The sequence below is a fragment of the Berghia stephanieae genome, chromosome 10 (assembly GCF_034508935.2).
Source record: "Berghia stephanieae isolate SIO BIC M18660-M18661 chromosome 10, UCSD_Bste_1.3, whole genome shotgun sequence".
Lineage (NCBI taxonomy): Eukaryota > Metazoa > Mollusca > Gastropoda > Nudibranchia > Aeolidiidae > Berghia > Berghia stephanieae.
Window position 1 is genome coordinate 12,234,285 of NC_088369.1, and position 26,034 is coordinate 12,260,318.

General features: G+C 32.9%; 2 protein-coding genes across 13 annotated transcripts in view; one reads left to right on the forward strand and one right to left on the reverse strand.

The window, feature by feature from the left end:
- Nucleotides 1-114: 114 nt before the first annotated feature.
- On the reverse strand, nt 115-8,929 carry LOC144980570 (uncharacterized). The gene is made up of 9 exons (XM_078928246.1): nt 8,830-8,929; nt 8,080-8,154; nt 7,269-7,316; nt 5,952-6,006; nt 5,299-5,388; nt 4,456-4,519; nt 3,884-3,950; nt 802-919; nt 115-335 (listed from the first exon to the last, which is right to left on the reverse strand). The coding sequence occupies exons 1-9, from the start codon at nt 8,927-8,929 to the stop codon at nt 224-226; spliced, it is 729 nt and encodes a 242-aa protein (XP_078784372.1). The 3' UTR covers nt 115-223.
- A 239-nt stretch (nt 8,930-9,168) lies between these two features.
- The window catches only part of LOC144980516 (ankyrin repeat and MYND domain-containing protein 1-like), a 31,630-nt gene continuing 14,764 nt past the window's right edge, over nt 9,169-26,034 (forward strand). For 3 of the 12 annotated variants that reach the window (XM_078928156.1, XM_078928157.1, XM_078928164.1), the window contains exons 1-14: nt 9,188-9,291; nt 9,966-10,229; nt 11,627-11,721; nt 12,041-12,187; nt 14,701-15,378; nt 15,862-16,496; nt 16,951-17,263; nt 18,226-18,327; nt 18,684-18,791; nt 19,250-19,381; nt 20,345-20,452; nt 22,281-22,446; nt 23,815-23,995; nt 25,770-25,853. In XM_078928156.1, the coding sequence (XP_078784282.1) occupies nt 10,022-10,229; nt 11,627-11,721; nt 12,041-12,187; nt 14,701-15,378; nt 15,862-16,496; nt 16,951-17,263; nt 18,226-18,327; nt 18,684-18,791; nt 19,250-19,381; nt 20,345-20,452; nt 22,281-22,446; nt 23,815-23,995; nt 25,770-25,853 (2,957 nt within the window). In that variant the 5' untranslated portion in view covers nt 9,188-9,291; nt 9,966-10,021. Of the gene's footprint in view, nt 9,292-9,845; nt 10,230-11,626; nt 11,722-12,040; nt 12,188-14,700; nt 15,379-15,861; nt 16,497-16,950; nt 17,264-18,225; nt 18,328-18,683; nt 18,792-19,249; nt 19,382-20,344; nt 20,453-22,280; nt 22,447-23,814; nt 23,996-25,769; nt 25,854-26,034 lie in introns of those variants that run through there. The other 9 variants (XM_078928163.1, XM_078928160.1, XM_078928158.1 and 6 more) reach the window with 5 other exon arrangements.

The following is a 26,034-nucleotide window of genomic DNA, read 5'->3' on the forward strand; positions in this document are numbered from 1 at the left end:
GTAAAACTTTTCAGGAATCAAAATGTTGAGGTTAAGAGGAAAAATAAAAGAAATGCAAAGAAAATCAAGCCTATTATGACAACAAAGTATAAACATGGACGTTGAGATAGAGAGAATTATTCATCATCAATATTTAATTTAGCATAAACATTGAACTTTTGAAAACAAATTGTTGTTTAAAACAAACAAAAAATCAAAACAAATTTTTTTTTAAACACTGGTTCTAAAATTTCACTGAAGTTTGTGCATTTTTCAGAGCATCGTGAACACTTTGCAACTCAGCTTTGAGTCTGAGGAGGTAGTCGTGCATTTCCAGTTTATCTTTTTCTAAAGCACTGTGGAAAAAAAAGAGAACAATGACAACATTTTTCTCAAACTATCAATGTAACAAAGCCACATCACAGTAGTTAAGGAATTCCAATGTAAGCATGATGATACAATAATATTTTGTACACCAGCTTCATGTTGATACAAAACATAATGTTGCCTAAATTTAAAGATCTCTGGAAAAAATGTGAATGAATCAGTACCAGAGAAAGCAAGAAGGAAAAACACAACAAATAATAACATCCCAAAAAAACTGTCTTCCTCGACTGGGGATCAAACCTCAGACCTCCAGTCTATTGGTTTTTTAAATTATGTATTTTATGTTTTTATTGTTTTTAGTTGTTGGATAAATAAGGGTTTTGAGCCCAAAAAGTTATGTGTTTAGTATTTTGTTATTTTGTTTTAAGCTGTTATTTTTGTTTATTACTTTTTACAGTCCACAGCTTCTAAAAACTTGGTATCACTTTAACCCACCATATAACAGCTTTCATCATCTGTTCCATTTCAAGATCAGGTTGACAGAAATTCTCATCTGTTATCAGCTTGGTTAATCTCAAGGTCAAGGATTGTTTTGCTTTCAGAAAGTCATTCTCTAATGAGTAAATAAAAATAAAAATCTAAATGCAGAATGATTGGTAAATCAGGGCTATGATATACAGTAGAATTTATTTAAACCGAAATTTTGGGGTCCTTCTAAACCATTTCGGTTTAAAGACATTTTGGTTTAAAGCAGGTTCCCGTTTTGCAATGTTTTTCAAGGGTAGTAACTATTTTAAGGAATTTGCTCATTTAATAGTATCATGGGTTTCTCGTTAAATGGAGTTGTTGAATAAATGCCGTCTTCGTAACCATTAAAATATTTATTTATTTTTAAATTTTATTTTCTTTTTTTTGTGTGTGTGTGTGTGTGTGTTTTAAAAATATCTTTGGGGGTTTTCGTTTTCAATTCAAAATTGTTGAAAGAGTTGAGTTTGGGATGCCGTGTTTTTTACATATCTCCATCTTGATCACCATTTTTTTCATCGACTTCACATAGTATTTTGATTTTAAACTCAAACATGTAAGCACAGTGCTTTCTTTTAGACATCTTTTAGTAAAATGCAAAGCTAAAATAAGATCGAAAGTTCTTGTGCGATAATTGATAATGAATGATGCACAGCTACTCAGAGGTCAAGTGAAATGGAAACGACAAGGCGTGTCAATGCTAAGCTGTCTACTACACATCTCTCTTTTGTTGAAAAGCCATTAGGTTCAAAGGCCTAATTACATAGACCCCCCCCCCCCCCCCCCCCCCCACACCACTTAACAAAGGCATAATTGCATTCATGAATTCTCCCCCCCCTCCTTTCTAACCGCCTCCCCCCCTCCCCCTTATTCCTCATTTTCGCCATAACGTGTCTTGCATTTCCATGTCTATGGTTTAGTTGGTCAACCCAAGTCCTATGTGATTTGAAATTTGCTATCACTCCCACACCCCTTTCCATCATTCGCACTCCATCCCCGCTTCTTTTTCCATTTGTGTGATTATGCGGTGCTTAAGCTCAGTGAGTGATTGAATTTTGTAAATATAGTTATTAGGAGGGAGAGAAAAAATGGGGAAGGCGCTCTCAAGTTGTTTCGGTTTAAAGAAAGTCCTGCTTAGAAGTAATTTCGGTTCATCGTAAGAATTAGTACAAAAATAATGAAGAAACTAGTACAATTTATTAAATTCTTTGCGGTTTAAGGTATTTTTCGGTTTAGCTGCTTTCGGTTTAAAGTAATTTTACTGTATTATTACTGACATAGATAATAAAGAAGGGGAGGGGGCGGAGTGGTTAAGGCAATGGATTGTGATCTCTAAGGTCCTGGGCTCAAGCCCTGCTTCAGGCAATGTCATTTTTTTTCTTCTTGGGCAAGATTATCAACCCCCAATTTAGCTCACTTTGGACAACATGGGTGATTCCTGTTGACATCAGACAATTGATTGATGGATTATCTATATTCCTTCATGAAATGCCTAAACGACGCGGGAGGGCGTAATCTTTTACTTTTATTGGTTGAAATGGGAAAAATAGTATATTACTTTGGTTATTTAATGAAATAGTTTCATGTTATTTAATTATATAATAATAACAGATAGACGAGATACATGGAAAAATATCTGTCACAAAATGATAATCCATCTTTTCTAAAGACTGGAGACAAACCAGGGATGCCATTTGCTAAAATTTTTTAAAAGCTGAAATTTTCTCTCGTAAAAAGCATATCAAAATATTTCGAGCAAAGCCTCTCTTTATCAAATGGTATTACCCTTAAATCTTAGAAAAGGATACATATCCATCTAGCTGCCCCTTAACTGTTGCCTGTCAACAACCAATGCTTTCATCTTTAAAACAAAATAATCAACTCATCAATACCAAACAAGGTCAGCAGGTAAATTTCAAAAAGCCAATATTTTCTGGCTTTTGCAGGAAAAAGGGCATCCCTGACAAACACATTTAAATTGCATAAAATCTTCCAAAGTCTACTGTATAGATTTATTACATCTATAGAATAAAATTTTGGGTTACAAGCAGAAGTTTTAATTTAAGAATTTCACAAGCTTATCGAGTGAAAATCTTAAATTGAAACAAGTATTTATAACTCAATAAAAACTTGAGCGCATTTATAAAGCGCAATATCCAGTAAATGTGCTCAAAATGGTTTACAAGGGGTCCCTGGACAACAGCAATACTTAATGTGTTAAGTACCACAAGACCACATCGCCGCACATAAACATGATTTAATCTTATTATTACACCCCTTCTCACCTAAAACATTTCATAAAACAAGGAATTCATTAAAATTAATAAGAATGAAGGCAAAATAATTAAATCGAATTGAAAATGTCAACTAGAATATTTCTGCTATCGTCTGCATCTTTTTCAATTTGAATTCATGAGCATGGGTCGCGGAGCAGGAGTTTTACCCACGTCTCTCTCTCTCTCTCTCTCTAGTTATGTAATTACAAATTACATCATTAATTTGATCGTTGATCATAAATTCACGACTGATGACTCATGATCGTGCATTATTGAATTCTTTTTTTTTTTTTTGTTGCTTTAGGTCTCTTCCAACACAATTGAGGTTATATGAGAGACCGCTGAAACAAAAAAAACAAGCAATCCAACAAAAATAGTACAAATGTAAATCAAAATCATAACCTAAAGATATCATAAGCTAAATTATAAATAACCAAGAACAAACAGGCAGAAGATTTACAGAAAAAAAAATATCCCCTGTCAAAAATACAATCACAAACCAAAGAAGCAGGATAGGCTAGTAAAGAGAAGAAGAAACGACATCACTATTGGATCGTACACCCATGCGAACATCATAGGTATATGATTCAAGGGTGATGCTCCCATCCAACCACCCGCTTATTGGATTTTTAATACATGCTTATGCCACAAACAAAATTATAGACAAAAAAAAATAGGGATGTAATAATATATATTTTTTGACAAAGTTCCTTGTCTACAAAATATATTCTTGAATAAAAAATCACTTTATAGCTATGTTAGGGTTTGCAACTTACTCTTATTCTCTAAGTCCTTACACTGAGACTCTGTCATAAGGATTTCGTTTTCCAAAGTTTTCTTTTTCTGGTAGAAATATCAGTAAAAATGTAATTAATCATTTCTCCTCCAAGGAAAAAAAATATGGTTGTGAATTTTCAAACATTATAAAAATTCACTTTTAATACTGGTGTGACTGGCTGAGAAAACCCGGAAAGATGTGCAAATTTTATTAATTGAGTTATGTATGCAGTGGTGTAGACCATATCTTTCTGATCATTTACCACTTTAAATTTTCTTTTTATGTCTATTGGAATCCAGGTTATGAATTTTTTTTCTGAATAAAATAAATTACTATGGGAAACACTTAATCTTCAATTTTGGCTCATATCTTGAATCGAAGCTTGCCGCATCTTCCCAGGTTTTCTCAGCCAGACTGACATATCTTATTGCATACTTCTGTACTTTTCATTTCATATTTTTTTTGTTTGGTTTTTATGGTGTGGATCTCGACATTTCACATTCCAGTATTGGTTTAATCTGAGAAATTAGGTAAGTAATCGGCATAGATATAAAGAGCTCATCTACTCACATAAAAATCTTTTGCAGTGAAAAGTGAAGATGCAACTGTGGACAAACAGGATTCAAACTCAAAGCTGGAGAGTAAAGAAAGCAATTTAGAAAGATAATCTTGAAGATATGTTAATGTTTTTCTTAATTTATTTGTTTTCCTCATACACATTAAAATACAAGCATCCACTGCATCTTTGCCTATTAACACAAAACGACTACTTTACCACCATCATTTTATATAACAGCCATAAGCTTTACATTGGTTACAGTATCAATTCAAAACAAAAAAAAAGGAAGCCAATTCATAGTTTAAATTTTTTAAACGATCACCGAAAAACACAAACAAATTTTCAAATGTACATTCTGATAAATGACTGGAAGTTATTTGTGAGAATTTAAATAGTAAAATTTATTCCCTTTTATATACAAAAGGGAACCAGCCAACCAGGCGGCTGCAGAACCCAAAGAGATGATAGAAACTGACCTGGCATTTTACACAAAATTAAATTCATCGAGAAGAATTTTTGGCTTTTTTCTAGTTTACATTAGAGTAAAACAATCAAAAAGAATAATGTCATAACTCTCGCTATCTCCATAAAAACCACCTCAAAATTTGACAAGTTAATGACAGGATTGCTGTTTGTCATGTGTCTCAAAATTATTATTATTATATTCTAATTTTTTTATATCGACAGATCAAAGGAATAAAAAAAAAAAACTTGTCATATATGGATGTAATTTCTTCAAACACTTAAAATTGATCATTTCAATTTTTTGTTTATTCTACTGGGTACGAATTATTATTGTTGTTATGTTTTTACATAATTTAAAAAAAAAGAAAAGAAAAGAAAATCCAACGTACAGTGAGTCTTTTCGGAAAACTTTCTCTTCATCTATGGCTCTCTGTATACAATTCCTGCCAGGTTTGTTACTGCCGATCTTTTCTTCAATTCTAAAATGAGAATTTTAAAAAGTACATCTAAAAGAGGAAATCTAAATCATCTAAAGAAAACTGGGAAGAGGGATGGGTTGAAAACTAGGTAATGATCACAGCTTTGTTCCAATAAATTGAAAAATTAAGACTTTTTAACAGTTGGTTGATAAAAGCACAGAGTATGAACAATTTAAATTATCTTTGTTGGAATAAAAACATGAAGATTGTTGTGTCCTGGCATTTTGAGAAATTATGGAGCAGGCACTGGTTTAAGATAAAGATTATACACACTTTTTCATTGCTTGGCATTATAGTACAGCAAGAAAATAGACCAAATCTGCAGGTTCCCCCAGCATGCTGAACAAGACAATTGGAGAGAGAGAAGATTAAAGGCAAGATGGAGTGTATACACTTTCAATACTCTCTTTATGACATGGAGATATGATAGAGGTGACAAAGTTACATGTAAAGGAAATAATAAAGTATATTACACAATCTTAATTCTATTGTTATCTATTCTATCAAAGACAAAAAAAAAATTAACATCAAGATTTCATACATATTTGACCTCCTAAACTTACGTCTGATTTGAGTTTAGAACCTCATTTACTTTTTGTTGAGCGATGGCAACAGTTTCTGATGGATAATGAAAGTGGAATGAATCAAAAGTTAATTCATATTGTGAAATGTTAGTATAACAGTATATATATATATTAGGGATGTCGTTTTACTGGCTGACTGGATTTTTTTAAAATCTTCCAGCTGATCTTGGTCGTTTTGGTGAGCTTTTGTTTTGTTTTTTTTCAAAGATGAAAGTATTGGTTGTTTAAAGGCTATGGTTTAGAAGAAGCTATATTGATATATGTATCCTTTTCTATGATATACAGTCGATACCATTTGATGAAGAGAAGATTTGAACGGAATATTTTCATTATGCTCTGTCTATACAAGAAAAATTTTCAGGCTTTATTTATTTTAGCAAAGGGTATCCCGGGTATATATACATAACCCCTTTAGTCTAAATGGTATTATGTCGGGTTGATTTTAAAGTAATAATTTGAAATATAGCCAAAAATATGAGACTTAGGTTATACTAAAAGTTTTTTTGAGAGCAAAAGATTTAGTTTTTCAAAGTAAATCCCCAGAAAACTTCCCATTTATCGTCATTTTTACATTAAAATCATTTTTTGACATCTGGTTGACCCGAAATAATACAGGTTTGAGACAATCAGTCACAAATGTAAAAGAAAAAGAATTCATACATGTTCAAAAGATCTAAAAAGGGATGAAAGTGTAGAAAGAGAGAGAAAAAATTGAGTTTCATCAAATCGTTACAGAAATAGTAACAAAGAAACTCAAGTGGAGCTAAAGCAGAAAGTTTTCAGAGAAAAAGCTCTCCTCAAAAAATTGTTTCGGTCCTTAACTTTTTTCACTCTAAAAGGTCTGGACCATGACTAGGTCCCCTCCTACTCTTATTTTTGTTTTCCCAACACGAGGGTTTGAACCCACGACCTTTGAATCTATATCTTACTCTGGCATATTTTGTGTGTGCTCTTATCCATTACGACATCATTGCCAGTGATGTAATGAGATCACTTATTCCTTTTATGTTGTTGGTGTAGTTCGTATTGATAACACAATTCATACAATTTTTTTAAGTTGAAAAAAAGGTAGAATCTATAAGGTATGGTAGAAGTCAATACAATGATGTGTTGATATACTCTTTGTTCAAGGAGAGAGAGAGAGAGAGAGAGAGAGAGAGAGAGAGAGAGAGAGAGAGAGAGAGAGAGAGAGAGAAAAGAGAGATAGAGAGACAGAGAGAGTGGGAAGGATGGAAGTAAGAAGGAAAATAAGCATTACTCATGTATCTAATCTTTGAAAAAGGTTATACCGTTTACCTGAAAATCTTCTGTGTTTTTCTTGTAGCTGGCTGTACTTTGAACTAACTGAAAACAATTGATAAAACTTTTTTTTTAAATTTCAAGCAATATGACATTTTTAAAAATAATTTTACAATTTTAAATTAAAGGACCATTCTTCTATGTGTTTCTTCATTGGATGATTATTGATGTCAATTCAATATAAGAAATTTTTTGATTGTACAAGCTGGCAAACTGGTCTCTCGTGAGTTTCCTCTAGTACAAATGACGTCATTATTTTGCAACATTGGTATATTATTTTCGATGTAGGAGAGCATTTTTTGTGTTGACATCCGTCATAAGCCTTAGGGTGACGGTAGAGTAACTCTATATGTTGTAAAATCAAGGTCTGAATGATTTAAGATGAGAAATTCAAATGAATCTGCCTTTATGCCCTTTTTCTGGTGGAGTGATATTCGTACTACACAGCTTCTTAGCTGAAGGTGTGATGTTCAGGACCAGACAGATATGAAATGATGTATATTTTTACTTTCCTTGCTTGAGATCAATTTATCCAAAGAAAGTTTAGACTTAATTAGCAATAATAAATGAAACAAATTAGATTCTTTAATCAATACTGTGAGAAATGTATTTACTTACAAATGTATTATCTTAGAATTTTTTTGGTTTAGGTTCTTCATTTGTATATTTGAATGAAATAATGCATATTCAGAATGTGGAAAATTTATATACGTCGATGTGACACTAAATTATAATTTACATATTGGATCAATAACGTTCTATCTTATCTTATCTTATTAATGCAATTGATCAGTTTGTCATCATTTACCTTGCTCCAAATCGTGTTCAAGTGATTGCCTTTGGCATTTTTGTTCCTGCAGTTTCTGCACTAAACATAACTTTTCTGAAAAAAAAAGGTTAATATGAAACTTTTTTTTTCTTCTCAAAAACTTAAAATTGGGAGACCTTCCATAAGCTACTACATCCCAAGTATTCTTGTTCTAGTAGGGGGTTTGGGAGGGGGGAAACTTTTTTTTTTAAAGTCTCCCCCCCTCCCAAACCCCTACACTAGAACTTCTAGTAGGGGGTTTGGGAGGGGGGGGGGGGGGCTTAAACACCCCCCCCCTCCCAAACCCCTACTAGAACAAGAATACTTGGGATGTAGTAGCTTATGGAAGGTCTCCCTTAAAATTATATAACAGTAACAGGTGGTTAAATTAGGAAGCACGGACAAAGTGCATTTGGAAAAGGGTATAAAGTGCGACAGAGAGAGAGAGAGAGAAGAGAGAGGAGAGAGAGAGAGAGAGAGAAGAGCGAGGGAGGGGGGTGGAGAGAGAGAGAGAGAGAGAGAGAGAGAGAGAGAGAGAGAGAGAGAGAGAGAGAGAGAGAGAGAGAGAGAGAGAGGGGGAAGAGACGACCGTTTACCATGTTTCAGCTCATTAAGGCTGTAAAAGAGCGATTCTATCTTTACGTTATTGAAGTGAGTCATTCTTTTTTACGACCGGGTATGACTTTAATTAATTTTTTTTTTAACCTTTTCACTTTATTACATCTACAACTGACAAAAGTGACAAAATACTGAAGTTGAAATCGGCCGAGGAAGAACTTTTGGCTTGAGGTTTGAGCAGGGGAAGGGTATACTCTTTTACGTTTACGAGTAGGTAAGAATGAAAGGGCATTATGAAGTGTGACGATAATCTTATTGAGATGACGAAAAAACATGATTTACAGATATATATACAGAGGACTCTTACCAATTACGTTCATTCGCGAATTGCCGGTAATTATTTTAGGGAGGGCAACCGCAAGAACTTTCCTTTTTTTAAAATTATATTATCAAATATTTTGTTTTAAAAAAAAACGAGGAAAATAGCGATGCATCTTTTTTTATTAATAGAACCGACTTGTCGTTAGAGTTGAAATTCTCAACTTCCGTTAGCGTTGTTGCTAGGATAATCAAAATGTCGGCATAGTTTATTATGAACCCTTGTGTACACCAAGCCTACTTCATATCAAATGCTTACAATTTGTTGGTGCATCGGTACGATAACTATTGTTAAAGTGCCTGTTTTGTATGAATGTGTACATGTAGTAATGAAGTGGATGTGTTTTCCAATGGAACTAGATACGCAGCAATAGCGCGATTTTTTGAAGTTAATTAATTAAACTTAAACTTTACTTTTAAAGTTTAAAGTTAAAGTTGATAAAAATTTAAAGGTCTAAGTCTAAGTAAGTCTAGCCTGATATATCTTAACCATTTTTCACCAATAGAACAGTACAGTAACAGGGATGCAGCTCAGGTTTCAATGAAGCCCAAATCGCATGACTCTCTTGGCCTTGGCGTGAAAAGTGAATAGTGAATGGTCCGCAATTATTAATTCAGATTAGTTATGAGTCAGTATTATGAGACAAAACATGATAATGATGTGTTCTTTCATTCCACTAAGTCAAACTGTAAAATGATTTATTGTGATGAGATGATGGATGAGTAAAATGAAATGCCTATCTATCTTTTGTTAGAGTATGTGTGTGTTGATAATATTTGCGTGTGTTTGTGTGTGGTTGTTAGTCACAACATCTCTATTTTGTTATAAGTTTACACTTGTCATAGTAAAACGAAGACGTTCGTTATTCTCCACAAGTGAACAGATTTTAACGTGAGTCAGAACTTGCCTCATTTGATCAAAAACTTTTTTTTAAAATTTTAATCCACAGGTTTATCAATAGGATAAGTTTAGATTTTAAAATCTAGAACTGCTCTTGATAGCCTCATGGCGGTCGAAGCTATGGAGAGATTAAACACGGCATCATCATTCATGGGTGATGGAGATCCAAGCCTTACAAAAGTGAAATATAAAACAGGTGCTAAGTTTGAAGGGAAGCTGGTTGACTACAAGAAGATTGGTCAAGGAACATTTATTTGGCCAAATGGAGCTAAATATGAAGGGGAATTTTCGGACAACATGCGACATGGAAAAGGTCAGTGATAATTTTACGAGTCTAAAAATACATGGATATTTACTCCTTTAATGTCTGTATTTTAACAAAGATGAAATAGATGGCTGTTATACTTATCATTGATAGTACAGTCCACTCTGGATAATCGCAACACCTTGGGATCAGCGAAAATTTTGCAATTAACTGAAGTTGCAATTAACCGAAGTGGAGTTTCCTGTCCACTATTGCAACATTTTACACATATATGGTAAACTCAAGCCAGTTGTAAATATTGTTCTTATTCCAACATAGACTGAGCTAATTGATTGAAACAAAAACCATATGGCATCCCTGTATAGATTTTGTCAAGCAAAAGCAGCTTGGATTAACTTTCACTCTTTTGTTCTCAACATTTGTAAGAGTCAAAGAGATAAGCTGTGGGGAGAGATGATAAACTCTCACCAAACTCGTTTATCACAATGCACAGTTGTCAATCCCAAAACAAAAGATATCGCTCAGTCTCTCTTTACAACTGTCATTGTCTACCTGTTATCAAGACTATGCCCAGCCCCCTCGCCTCCTATCTAATGGCCAAAGATGACATCACAAACCCATAGTGCAAAGCCCTGCCCCCGTTTGTCTCTAATAGAGTGGTGACACACTCCTGTAGCATTAAATCCCGATCACTCTTGATTATTCAACCTGTCACGATTTGATGAAATCATCCATGATGAAATTTAATCATGATATTTTGTTTGATTGATTTCTTGACATTGCCACTTTTTGAGGGTGAAAATTTGTTGCGATTAACCGAAGTTTGTTGCAATTAACCAGTGACTTTTATTTAGAATTAATTCAGTTTCTTGGGAAATGTTGCGATTAACCAAAAGTGGCGATGAACCGAGTTGCGATTATCTGGAGTGGACTGTATCAAATATGTTAGAAGAAGATCCGAGAAAAATTTTATTCTGACATAACTCAGATTGATAATTTATGAGTGAGGTGCTTATTTACTGGTTGAGTTGCACATGACTCCAAATATAATTTTGAGTTTTTGATAATTATTACAGTTAAGAAGGTACATGAAATTAATTTGAGTTAAATCATCAAATTTACCAGGTTATTCATATCAGATCAATTTTTTTTTTTTTACTCTTCATTTCGTCATTAATTCTCAAAATTATACTTTTTGGTGTTGTTGTTGTTATTATTATTATTATTATTATTATTATTATTATTATTATTATTATTATTATTATTATTATTATTATTATTATTATTATTATTATTATTATTATTATTATATTATTATATTATTATTATTGTCATCATTATCATCATCATCATCATCATCATCGTCATCACCATTATTATTATTTATGTGTTTTTATCATTATTATTTTTAACATCGTCATCTTTGACATCGTTTGTTGACACAGGCTTACAAGTTTGGAGTGATGGGAGTTCTTATTCTGGGAACTTTGTCAATGATTTAAGACATGGAGATGGCAGTATCAAATGGTCGAATGGTGAGGTACGTCATTTTAAACAAAAGTACAAGAAATAATTGTCGGACATTAGGAAATAAATTTATAGTCAAATGGCTGCCTGAAATTCTTCTGAGTTTGAGACTGTTTTCAAGTTTCTTGAAAAAAATCATCAATCATTTATTATTACCTTATTTAATCAGGACACCATTACATAACATAACAGAATTATTTTTATTTTCATTATTGATTGAATAGAACGTTTTGTTCATGAAAAAGTCACGGTTTTCTTTCTTTCTTTTATGTGAAAGGGGGGGGGGGGGCTCTTAGTCTAGATTTAATACTTTCTTCCCTTTTCCTTTTCAGACATACACAGGAGTTTTCTTCAAAGACAGACGTCATGGGAGTGGTACCTACTCTTGGCCTGAAGGGTCCTCTTATTCCGGCACTTTCTACATGGACAAAAAAGAGGGTTATGGGACGTTCAAATTTTCAAATGGAGATATTTTTCAGGTTTTTTTTAAATAATCTTTTTTTGTGTAAATTTATACTGACCTTGACAGTAACTAGCAATGGAATTTTACAAAATTGCCCTGGGCGAAGCAGATATTCACTACTTCATATATTTTGATCAATTTTCTTACCCTTTTAATGAAAAGACCATTTCTTTTATGGCAAAATATTTCAACTGTTCATTAAAAAAATGGTAATATTAATTAGGGCGAAATTTTATAATTCTCTCCATTACAATGGTGTGACATCAACATTTTTATGTCTTGAGTTTTATGAGAGTTTGTTTCATTAAAAAGAGTTGAGACATCAAGGAGACCCATTATTTTGCCCCACTCATCCTTGAATAGAAACTCATTTGTTATGCAAGCCTTATACACTAATTTGTCCTTCGATGCTTTCATGTTTACACCATTTGTGAATAATGCAGACACAGGCGTTTATTGCTTTCAGTTTAGTTCGCCAGGTAAATCTAGCCAGTCTAGTGATGATGAGTCATAGCTTTACACTGAGAGAGGGAGACAATTTTTTCGCCGTTTTGATCGATTTTTTTCTGAATTTCAAACTAATGTAATATTGCCGTTATTAAGTGTAGCAAAAATATTTTTATACTACCAAACAGTTTATTAACAGAGTTTTCATTGATTATTTAATCATTATTATGATGTTGTTAAAAAGCAAGAGGGATAACCCATGAAGTTGATACATAAATTTAAGTGAATTGAAATTTTTAAGAGAATATTTTAACATGTTCAACACTTAAGATTTTAAAACAAAAGTAATGGAAATGATGTTGAATATCTGTATAATGTAGACATATAAATTCTTTTCCAGTAGATTGAGGCGTTTTTGAGATATCAGTTCACCTGTACGTAAAAGTAAGGATTTTGAGTAAGGTAAAACTGAAATCCAATCACAGCATTGTCTTAATTGACATTTTTTAATAAACCAGCAACACAGTCAAATGTGATTCATTTATATTTATCCCAGAATCAACGAATTATAAGAATTCCATTAAAAATTGTTATACCCTATAAGGACACTCATTTAAAGAAAATCAAAACCACTAAGAAAATCCTAAAGAGTTCTTATAATTTTCATAACCTTATTTTTGAGATATCCATGCCCATTACTTTTTTATGTACTTGACTTGCACCTCTTTTAATTTGTGTGCCATATAGACTGCATATAGCACATCACTGGTGAAAGATTAGGATCATATTCACCTCATTAAGTATTGTTTCTTGTTCAGAGTTTTCTCATTGAACCAAATACCTGCATCGCATTTCTTTAAATTATGTACCAGTGAGATACATTTCTCGCAAATTGAAATATTTAAATATGTCAGAATTTCTCATTTATATTTATAGTCAATTGTTGGTAACGTCTAGTCTTTTAATCCTCTCAGCACGGCTCTTTACTCTTTCACAACAAATTCGACATATTTCATTAGTACTGGTGTGATGACCGTCTTCAATGTGTCTCTCCATGACCTGAACAGAACTTAAATAAGTAAATTTAAGAAATATCTAAAATTTCCGCTTAAATTCAATGAAATCAAATTAAATAAATGTCTCTTATCATCACTATCTAGTTTTATTATTGGGTTTCTAAAATATCATGAAATATTCTCCTCTTTGTTGGTAACAAAAATAATTATTGAGATTCCTTTCCACACCGTCTATTCTTAAATCCCTGAATCTACATAATAAAGTATATATCATATGAAAGATAATTTTATCTACTTTTCTCTGATCCCTCACCCTTGATGGTAAAAAGTGTTGGTTTGATATTTTGAATTTTTAAATATTTCTTAAACTTATAATTTTAATATTTATTTCATAAAAAACTCTGATTATTCAAAAGAGCAAAACACAAACTTATCATTTAATGATGTAAACAAAAATAATTGCGTCTTGTAGAGGAAAAGCTGGTCTTTGTATCCATATATGTTTGAAAATTATGAAAAAGATGCTGCGTCCACAATAGGCTGAGAAAATTGAGTATTTTGATGAAATTTCTACCACTCTCTGCCTGAGAGAAATTCAAAGCGATGAGATTTACCTGCAGACATAATTTATTGCCAGTGCACCCCGTCTTGACAGGTGTTATCACTGTGGTTGACGGTGGATTGTTTACATTACTTGACGGTAGCCAGTGAGGGAAGAAGTAACTAAACTGAAAGTTTGGGCCCTATTTAAACGGCTGTGCAGAGTACTAAAGTGTCAGTATTTGTTTGTGTCCACTTTTGACAGATTGAGAAATGTAATTTTAACTTTGATTCTGATTTTGTCAAAGTTCTGTCTGATTTACATGTTAAGTTGTGTGATTTTATCTCTTTCTTTTTATTTGTTTATTTCTGAATACTTTTTGAGAGCTGACAGCATTTGATAAAAAAATCTTTTTCAAGACAAATTCTTGCTGTAAAGAAAGAATTAAAACACCGCTTTGTTCTATGTATAATTTCTCTTTAAAAAATGGTTTTGATCATTTGTTCAACTTTTTCATTTTTTCAGGGGCTTTACAAAGAAGATGAAAGAGAAGGGCCAGGTGTTGTTACATACAAGGATGGAAGCCAAGATGTCGGCTTGTGGAAGGGAGAAAAGCTGATCAAATTATGTTCAGAAATAGACGGGGCTTTCTCTATCACTGCACATCCACAGTTTGAATACAATGCTGACGAACACGTTACATACATTGATCTCTCCACTGATAATTCGTCCCTTGGTCCAATTGAAGGCATTTTAAATCCTCCTTCAGCTCTAGACTATGCCCCAACTCCAAACATCACTCAGCGAGTAAATGAACTCTATAGCGAAGCACTCGACCCAAGGAGTTTAGCAGTTGATAGGCAGACATTTGACTATGAGTTTTTCAAAAAGACACCAAAAAGTAACCAGAACCAGAGTTCATCAGTGAAAGCATGGAATGCCTCGCCTAATATGGTGTCATTACAAAAACACACATTAAAACATTCGGGAGGGAAAAGCGCAATCAAATTGGACATCGATGCCATTATAAATTTGGATAGAAAGAAATTTAAAGACAAAGGCCCATTAGAGAAACAGTCAGAAGAACTCTTGATTGCTGCAGGAAGTGGGTATTCTGGGCAGGTGGAAACATTACTTAACTCGGGTAAAGTGCATCCTGATGTAGCTGATCGACAAGGTCACACTGCCCTCATTGGAGCTGTGGTAAGTTGCATTTGTTATTTTTTAAAAGGATATTTCATCAAAATTATTCATAGATCTGAAACTTGTGCCAATAGTATAACACAAGTGTCAAGATTTTTTTGGGGGGATCAATTTTGTGGGTTTTTTCTCCAGATTCAGAGTTGTTCATATGATCTACTATTGCTAATTTTGTAACATTATTGAAAATTGTGTTTTGTTTGTTTCCAATATTTGATTGAGTAATTTTACATATTTGTCTTGAGAGATTTTTAAAAAATTATTTTCACATTATTTATTCTTTTTTTAAACCTATTTTCCAAGATAAGGATATTATTTTTGTTGTCTGTGACAAGCATAGTTAAACATGCAGCAGGATTATTAGTAATTTGATCTCTTTTTTATTTATTTTATTTTCACACAATATATATTCTGGACAATATCTTGTTGAAAATTTGCTCTAATTAAAAGTTATCACCAATCAATTGATCCATCTACTGCCTACAGGTCAACTGGCACATTGATGTGATTAATGTTCTCCTCAACCACGGCGCCAATGTCAACAAACTGAGTGATGAGGGCTGCTCTGCACTTTCAGCAGGGACTATTTTTTACTATCCTATCGAAGGATTTCTCTACAACATAGCAGAACGTTACATGAAGGTCCCACCCGAACTTCTGAATAAAGATGCGATTAACCAAGACCCAAATCTCAGAAGTATTTTAGCAAATAACAAAGAGCGAAGGGCCAGTCGTCTTAACCAAATTAATCGTATCAAATCAGAAACAGGGGGAATATCCAGACAAGTTACCATGAACTCTCAAAAATCTGATGTAAAAATAATGACTTCAGGGCCAGATGAGAGGGGTGATGATGGCGTTTTTAACAATTATGATGAGGAAGACGTGGACTCTGCTTATGGAGAAGATAATGAGATGCGTTGTAAAGACGACCTCTATGGAGAAGGTCCTGAAGATTTTGAATCAAATCAGAGCTTGAGAAATTATCACATTGAAGTCACAGATCAGCTTGTTGAAAGGTGTGCCACACAGCTCAGTCATAACGAGCTTGTTGTCAGTAGAGAAAACTCAGATGTTGGGGTAATGGGCAAAGCAAGACAGCTCGCCATACAGATGTCACAGTAAGTCTATCATCATAGCATTATTAAAGGCTTCAGAAAGATTTTCTCACTACATTTTATGAATCGTAACAAGCATAGATATAATCACACTTCTAATGTCTGTATTTTGGAATTCAATATATCGATCAAAAATGAATATAGATAATTTTGACTTATTTTTAAGTTGAGGGATAGAGCTTAATATATTTAAAGAAGAACAGTCCAGTAGTTCTTTTAATTTATGATTTTTTTTTTCAAAGTATTTCCAAATGGAATAATTCATGGAAGGTTTGATTTTATTTATTGTTGTTGTGGTTGTTTTGGGTTTTTTTTATTTTCGTTTTTTTTTTGTTGTTGTTTTGTTTTGGGGTTTGTTTTTGTTTTGTTTTGTGTTGCTGTTGTTTTGTTTTGTTTATTTATTTCTTTTTTGTTATTTTTTATTTTTGATTGAAACCTTTATTACTGATTTTTGCAGCCATGAAAGAATGAAAGACACTCTAGACCTTCTATTAAAAAGAGGAGCTGACCCAAATGCTTCTTCTGTACCAATGCCTGTTCTCTTCTTTGCCATCAAGTCTGCTGATGTGGAAATGGTGAAGCTGTTGTTGATGAAAGGAGCCAACACGAATGCCAAGTTGAGTCCGGAGAAAGGAGGTTTGTATCCCATCCACATTGCAAGTGCCATTCCAGGAGAAGAAGGGGTTCAAATCACTGAGCTACTATTGGATGCTCTCGCAGATCCTGATGCAAGAGCTTTGGAAGATGACTCTTTTCTCAACAAAATGTTGGTGAGTTGATTTGATAGCTATTAGACGTGTGTTCTACCATCGGAGCTATTGGGACCTCTATGGAGTGACATATATGATTCAATATGTTTCCTTTTTTTAAAGTTTGCCGTAAGATTTGTTTTATTTCATACATTTAAAAAATGGAGAGAGCAGCTATACTCATCAAGGTTTTTTAAAAAAATAAAATAAAAAATCTGTAACTGAATCACACAAATCTCAGCAAGCGTCATTCAGACTGCGAGGCTTACGAGGTTTTATCTAAATTGGACTATTGTAACTCCCTTTGGGCGAATTTAGCTAAAGACAAAATTAGCAAACTTCAGGTTGCTCAAAATAACGCAGCCAGGCTCATTGTACGCAATAACAAAAAATACCGTCAGCAACTCTTCTTCTCCGTGAGTTACATTGGCTTCCTGTTGAAAAAAGAGTTGCCTATAAGATTTGTACTGTTGTCTACAAATCCCTGAGCACGAACAGTCCCTCCTATATTAAAGACCTTCTAAACATATATGTCCCCAATAGAAACTTGAGGTCAAGCAATGACCAATCAATCCTTGTCAAACCTAAGCCATTGCGTAAAATAGGTGAACAGTCTTTTCAATTTTCGGCCCCCATTTTTGGAACTCTCTCCCGTCACACGTGAGATGCTCGGATTCATTAACAACGTTCAAATCTCGCTTAAAGTTTTATCTTTTTACGTCATAATGTTGCAATATTATTTTCATATTTTGTTGTTGTTAAATTGAATTCGTATCACGTTTCCTTCACACTTGTCTCACTGTAATATGTTTTGTTTTATATCACTGTAAAGCGCTTAGAGCCTGTGACAATGGGGTAAAGCGCTATATAAATGCCATTTATTATTATTATTATTATTATTATTACTACTTACTTGATTTTTATCGGGTTTTCTTTTATTGTTATTTATTTGTTTTGTTTTCCTTTCACTTTTCCACAATCAGGAGGAGGAGTGGTCAAAAGATGCCATTTCCCCAGAGTCAAAGGCTCTTCTTGGAGGTCGAACAGCTTTGCAGATTGCATGCATGCGTGATGACAGCTATAAGGTGTGGAATTTTAATTTTTATTGTTATATTTTCTGTCACATTGGTTTTAAAACAGTCACCTTTCTGAATTCCAATGTTTCCATTCAAAGTAATATTATTGAGGAATTTTTCTACCCTGTGCGTTGTATTAATAACCTTAAATTTAAAATCATATTATTTTGTGAATGTTAATTTTTTCTAATTTATTTACGAATTAAATACACATGATGAAAATTTGATAAAATTAACATGTTTTCTTCGTGTAAAGTATTTCATTAGTTTTTGAACAAAGAAGTACACCTAACCTTTTCATATTTCTAGATTCTATCTTAAAAACGTGTTCTCTCATTATCTGCTTTTATCTATCAAAACTATAGAATGCATGCAAAGTGGTACGTCTGCTCCTGGAACATAAAGCAAATTCAAGTCTGATGTGCAATGGATTCTCTCCCTTGGCTCTTGCTATCACTAGTGGAAACGACTTGGTATGTTGTTTGTTATTTTTTAGTTAGTTAAGTACCAGAAAGTACATTTCAAAAGTGGTGTTTAGAAAAAGAGAAGTCTTGATAAGAAGAAATAAACTTACAATAACCTTTCAGGAGTTGATTATTGAATGTTATGATCATAAAATGTAAGAATGTTGATGTGAAAAGATGTAGGAATACAATTATTTGGATTCATTGATTTTTCAGGCCATGATTTAAATGATAACCTTTTGGGGGTTGAATCGTGTATATTATGTTCATAAAACATTGGTTGAATATTGATGTGAAAAGATGGAGTAAGATAATTCATTAGGTGCATGGATAATTCGGTCCATGATTTTGTTTAATGATAAACTTTCGGGAGTTGAATATTGTATATTATGTCTATAAAACTCTGTAAAAATGTTGATGTGAAAGGATGTAATAAGACAATTCATTGTACTTCATTGATAATTCAGGCCATTGATGAACTACTTCTATTTGGAGCTGACCCAAGCCTGCCCTTGACCCATGGAGTGGGTAGTGCTTTGTGTGCCGCCACATCGACGGAATACGAACACAGGAGGACAATTCAGGGAAGAACTCAATTGGTGAGTATTCTGCTGCTTTTCTTTTTAGATAATCACATCTGTGTCACACTCTGATTGCATGTGTGTGTTGTATGTGAGTGTCTGAGAGAGAAAGAAACAGAGAGAGAGAGAGAGAGAGAGAGAGAGAGAGAGAGAGAGAGAGAGAGAGAGAGAGTACGTTTTTATGTATGCATGTATAGGTGTTGTGGATAGGCTTGCTTGAATATTGCATTGAACAAGACTTCATAGAGCAAGAATTGACCTTCAATATCACCAAACACATCGTAGGTCCCCTCACAATCCTCTGTCACGAGACTCAAAAGCTAGAATGATATTTTATTTTCTTATCTGTGATGGCCTCTACTTACTTTTTATTATATGTGACCCATCGCCTCAATGCAGTATTATGTCAGATTGTTTTAGATGCTAAAAAATGAATTTATAGTTTAAAAAATATGAAATTTGATATAGTTTGTGTTATAGTCCAAAGGCAGTGCATATCACGAATGACAAGGAAGACACTTATTGGTGGTGACTAGGCAATAAGATTAATGCAAACTCTACAATTTATATATCACAGATATAGTATCAGTTAACATGGCAATGTAGAATTATACATATCCAAAGACGATACGTTCTATAATGTTACGTAACTAATTGCTAGAAATATATGTATAAAGTATAATATATTGTGACATTATTTAAAGGTGCATATGCATATTATTCAGTGTATTACACGTGCAGACTCAAAAAAAATGGTTCTGAAATCACCAAGGACAATAACTCAATAGTGATACACCATAATCGTTTGCATGTTTGTTTGAAGAATAAAGATATAGCCTATTTTCTCTGAGTTACAAAAATTAGAATCTAACATTTGTGCTCAGGATTGCTTTAAAATCACTTTTTGGATCCGGTACTACCTGGTATAGTACCATTTTGAAAAAATTGGTTACTTGTCTATACTTTTCATTTATCATATAGGTGGATAAGCTGATAAAGGCAGGAGCCAACATTCTGTCCCCAATTCCCATTGGACTGAAGAGAGTTACAGGGACTGCAGTTGACTATGCATATTACATGTTCAATCAAGTAAGTGCATCTTTTTTTTTTTTTTACATTATCATACTAAGGTCACTTTTAATACCAATACCAATGTCCTTTTTCTCTCTCACTCTTTTAACACTTACGAAAGGTAGCAATAAGATCGTTTTTTAATGTATTGCAATTTTCAGTCATCCATGCCCTATGATCCGCTGATGTGTAAAACAAATAAAATTGAATGTGAACATTTACATAGAACGTTTCACAAATTCACTGAGCTCAATTCACTTCACACTGCTTTATATATATTATATTTATGTGCTTCTGTGTTGTCACCAATGATCATTTACTTAAAATATTTGGTTGACAAAGATGAACGTTTCACCTTGATTGGCAATTAAAATATTTACTACAAGTGTTGATGCTATCTAATGAGATATGCTATTTTGTTATTCAACATTACTCACGCCGTTGAAATGTTCAACTACCATCACTGTATGTATTTATGTAAGCCCAGAAAAGCAGACTAGACCGAATGTTGAGGGAAGGGAATGAAAAGGGGTTTAATTGTAATTGCCAATGAATATTCAAAAGCTGAATTTGAAGGCGTTTTGATTTTGTTGAATATTCGATATTAATCTTTTTCTTTCATTTTAAGCTTTATCTTATAAAGTGCTTGCCAACATTCGTTCCATCTGCAGGATCTCGAAAACAATTTTGTCTCTGTCTCTGTCTTATTTGCTTCTGTTTAGGTATCACTCAAAACTTTAAGACACAAATTATGTACTTACATCTTTTGGTCCGAGTGTTGCCACTGTATTCTGTCCTTTATGTTTGAAAACGTTCCCATTTGTTCGTATCACACATTGATATCATGTTATCACCAATCACTGCTTTACATTTTTGTTATTCCCTCAGGTTGTGACATCTTTTAATTTAATTATGTATTCCAAGTGGAGTCTTTATTTCTTTCATTTTGAACAAATCATATTTTTGGGCACAACACACCTCTCAATTTTTTTTCAAAATGCAAACCAAACATTATTTTAATCAATTTCTAATCTGAAGTGCTTGGTAAATATAGAAAAATGTTTAAAACGTACTAAGCTGCCAGAAGATGCGGATTGTAAAAAGTAATAAACAAAAAATGAATATGACAGCTTCTAAAAATAACGAATTGGTAAACATGGAATGTTTTGGGGTCAAAACCCTTCGGCCAGCAACAAAACAAACCAATAAAAACATAAAAACATTACTTAAAATCTATCTGGTTTTTAAGTGATGTTTTTATGATTTTATTATATATTGCTGCTAGATGAAGAAGGGTTTTGATCCCGAAATTTTCCGTGTTTGGTATTTTGTTATTTTTGAAGCTAGTATATTAATTTTGTTTATTACTTTTTCTAGAAAAATGTTCCAAAATATTAGTGCAATTATTTTCATATTCCTTAGAAAGGAATGAATTTGTGTTTTAAACAAAGTAATGTGAGGAATGCATCTGAAGAAGAGTCGAGGGATTTAAAATTGAATATTCCTTTCGAAAGTTGAACAAATCATATTTTTGGCACAACACACATCACAAAAAAACACTTCAGCACTTTCAATGTTTGAATACAGTCGAATTTGTCTAAGTTGTACCTCTACATAACAGACATGTACACTTGCATCCATTGTCTGTGACTGTGACACCTTTACGTTATTTGAGCTATGTTTGAAATATTTTTATAGTAGCTAACTTCAATCAGCTGTCATTTTTTTTTTTTAATCTGTGAGTTAAAGTGACCATTATGGACAGATTCGACTGTATTTTGTTTATGTTTATGTTCTATATGCATGAATGTTTCACCTGGCCTCACCCCTTGTCTGATTGAATCAGGACCGTAGAATAGCACATATGCCCTATCATGCCCTCACTCACGCCGAAAGGGAGACGTACAACGCACGTCGAAAGCTGCTGGCTCATATCGGGGATATCTTACGAGGGAAAGCAGTCGAAAGAGAGAAGAGAAGAAATGTTGATGAAGAGAATGTTGGTATGAGAAGTGAGTTCACCTTTTAAATTGTTATGTTGAATCTAAATTATACAAATTAAGTATAATAATTCCATACAAATTATGTCTTTCTCTGTAACAAATGCATTTTTTTGTAATAAGGGAGAGATTTATTCTTCATTGAATTGACTTGCCTTCTTTGAAGAGTGCAACAACACATGTGAGTTAAAACAACAAATGTGTACATGCAATTCACATGCACAAGAAACACACACGCACGCGCACACACATACACACACACAGTCTCTCTTTCACACACAAACACACACACATACAAGTTGGAGAATGCATTTTAAACTTTTATGTTGAAATGCATTTTCTGATTAAAATGCAGTTAAAATGTAAAATATATTTAATGAAAATAAAAAAGTTTTGCCATTTCTATATATTCATTCTAAATTATGATTTTGAAAAAAAAAAGGAAAATTCTGAGCTTTTTCTATCAGTCTCTTTTCGTTAAGAAATAACAGATGTTCAAACAAATTTAAATTTTTTAAATCAAAGAAGGTTATCAAGCTGGTACATTGAGAGGCAGAAGTCGTTCTGGAATTGTTATGATTCTTTAAGTATTGTTGAAATAAAAATCATGCTTGCATGAAAAACTGATGACTTTCAATAAATTTTTGAATATCTAGAAGTTATTTTTGATCTGTATTTGATTTAAGGGTCAACAGATGGGCATTTTTTCCTCCATTTTTACTGACAGACAGAACACTGAATTGTATAAAGTCTATAATTTATTCTCAAGGCAAGAAAAATTTCAGTGATTCTACTTAGATTGCAACCTTTGACCTTACAAACCAAGGATGGCTTTGCTTACCCCGATTCACTCTTTTCTTGTTATTTTGGATGTAAATTATTTCCTTCCTTTTTAAAAATGTTTTTCCTTTTCACGGCACATAACATTGTCTCGCAATATTGTTTCAGTTTATTAATGCTGTTTCTATTGTGTTACTTTAAAGTATTATAAAACTAAGTTGTATTATAATTATACAGGAGATTGTGATTCTTCATTGTTGTGTTGTATCTGATAAAATTCTATCTTGAAAAACAAAGGAGGAAAATGGGCCTGTATCATTTATTTCATCTATCCTAATATTTTCTTGACAACCTACAGCCTAAAATTATGGTGGACAAAGTATGTCTATATTGATGTATGAAATACAAGCATGGGAAAATAAATTCAGATTTTGAATCTTAAATACTCTTAGATATATCTACGCTGTTTTGATATAACGCTCTCCGTAAATTGTTGACACTGTAGTTAGAACGTATTTTTGCAATATAAGGCAAACAAACAAAGCATTCAGTGTCTTTTTTCTATCTGAGATTAGTTGTGGAATAATTCTATTTCTACAGGCCAAAGTCCGAGTGCTAATTTTGTCTACATTGGTGCTGGGGCCAAATTGCCTCCCGGTACGAAGACAAAAGCGGGTGCAAAGGCTGCTCAAGGTCAGGTCAAATTCGAATCATCAGATGACAAAACAGGAGCCAAGGCTGCTGCAGGCCTAGAGTCCCAACGTGGAGCTTCACCTCCAAGGTGAGAATTTTATTGGGTTTTTTAAAATTTCGTTTCATTTTTTGTGTGAAATTCTGTCTATACACGGAGGGGTTCATTTGTGTGCCTGGTTGTAATATACACAATTATAATCCTGTATCATTTCACCATTTATATATTGGTCTTACAGTTGTTTGAACAAAACAATGAACTGAGCACAGAATACTTTTTTTATAACAGGATAAATGAAAACTGACTTTGGAGGGACAGCATTTATACAACGTCAATTTTGGTCAATTGATACATTTTTTAAAATTTTAACGTTTAGACTTATTTTATTGCTAAGAAAATTCTGATAATAATTTTTTTAAAAATTAAAACCAGATAGTATTATAAATGTTTATTTTGTTTTTCTTTGTATTGTACAGAAAGATAAAATAGATTGAATCATTAATAAAATGTCTCTTAATAGTTGCTGATTACTGTGAAGTCAGTTTTTGATTAATTTCAAGGTTTAACATGAATGGATGATGTTAAAACGATAACACTTATAAAACGATATAATGATTTTTGTATTACCATTAAAGTAAGGGATTGGTGTACTTGAGAAATCAAAGCATAAACCTCAGACTGTAATAACTTAAAGCTATAAAGAGAGGATTTTTGGATGTCATTCACAAGAAATGCTGTACTTTCTCCATATGATACCTGAGGCTCATTTATTTTTATACGGGAGAGAGCTCGGGTGAACATTAAAGAGAAAAGCATGATAACAGTGTGCACTGAAACGATTGCATAAAATTAGTACAAAAACATATCGGTCCTTATCTTAAGTCAATAGATAAAATGCCAATTACTGATTTACACGTCTACATTTTTTTTCATCATTATTTCAAGTATTTTTAGTTTACCGGACCCAACTTGTGCTTTTGATAGTTTTGGCATTGATGCAAAGCGGAAATTGGGTATTTAAAAAGTGAATATATTATACAGGAATCATAAGGTGCATCAGATTAGAAAGGAATTATCTATGTGAGAAAATACAACACAAAATAGTGATCTCAACCCTAGCATGTCTAGAATGTATAAAATCAGTACATCATTGTATGTTATGATTAGATCATATTTTGAAAATGCGATCTTAATCACTAATTCTTTTCTATTCGGATATGACCTAAACGTGTAACAGGTGCCATAAAGTGCCCCAAACAAAAGCATAACTAACGCTTTCAAACATCCAGTATTGATTACACATGTTACACTTGTTATAACGTTAAATGATAACTGTAACATTGAACAGATATTTCACTCCTACTTATTTCTCTCTCTCTCTCTCATTCACTCTCTCTCTCTCTCTCTCTCTCTCTCTCTCTCTCTCTCTCTCTCTCTCTCTCTCTCTCTTCCTCTCTTTCTTTCACACGTGCGAGATATTTGAGATTAATCCAGTCAGTGCTATTGATATCTGCTTTATTTTGGTTGATAAAGTGTTAGAATATGCCATGTAGTAACTAATGCTGTTATTTTTCCTGTTTACGAAATTGTGAAATAAATTGTATGTACTCATCTTAATGCCAGTATTTGTCTGCATAGAATTATACTTATTGCATTATTTTGTTTTAAAAAATGTTCTACCATGTGATATACGTTTTGAATAGATTATATCAATATTAAAAGATTAGCCGATCATTAGGCTTCACGCTCTGTAGATAAATAGGATTCATATTTTGATAACATCATCCGGAAAGGTAATTGGTCTTGTATTCAGGTATATGCTTTATGAATAAAATCACCAAAGACTGGCTGGTTGTGTATTTAGGTCGTCTGTGATGATAATGGAGGGTGTAAGCCCAACTCAACTTAAAAGTATGATACGCTCTCGCAGCGTGAAAACTCCTGTCAGGTCAGGTTTTATCTCTTGACATTTTCTGTATTTTATGTACTGGGAAATTTAACTAATTTTTTCTGATAATTATGACTATATCACATACAATTACTCTATGCACCTTTTATATTTATTTACAGCTGTGACTTTTTTTATATACAAAATGATCAGTGTTTGAATGACCGTTAAATTTGCTTTG

Excerpts from the sequence above, each read along its gene's own strand:
- LOC144980570 (XM_078928246.1), bottom strand. The coding sequence starts at position 8,929 with ATGCCCTTTCATTCTTACCTACTCGTAAACGTAAAAGAGTATACCCTT. Across the intron at positions 8,155-8,829 it reads CTCGGCCGATTTCAACTTCA|AAAAGTTATGTTTAGTGCAG; the intron begins GTATTTTGTCAC and ends TTTTTTTTTCAG. Across the intron at positions 5,389-5,951 it reads GTTCTAAACTCAAATCAGAC|AATTGAAGAAAAGATCGGCA; the intron begins GTAAGTTTAGGA and ends TTCTCATTTTAG.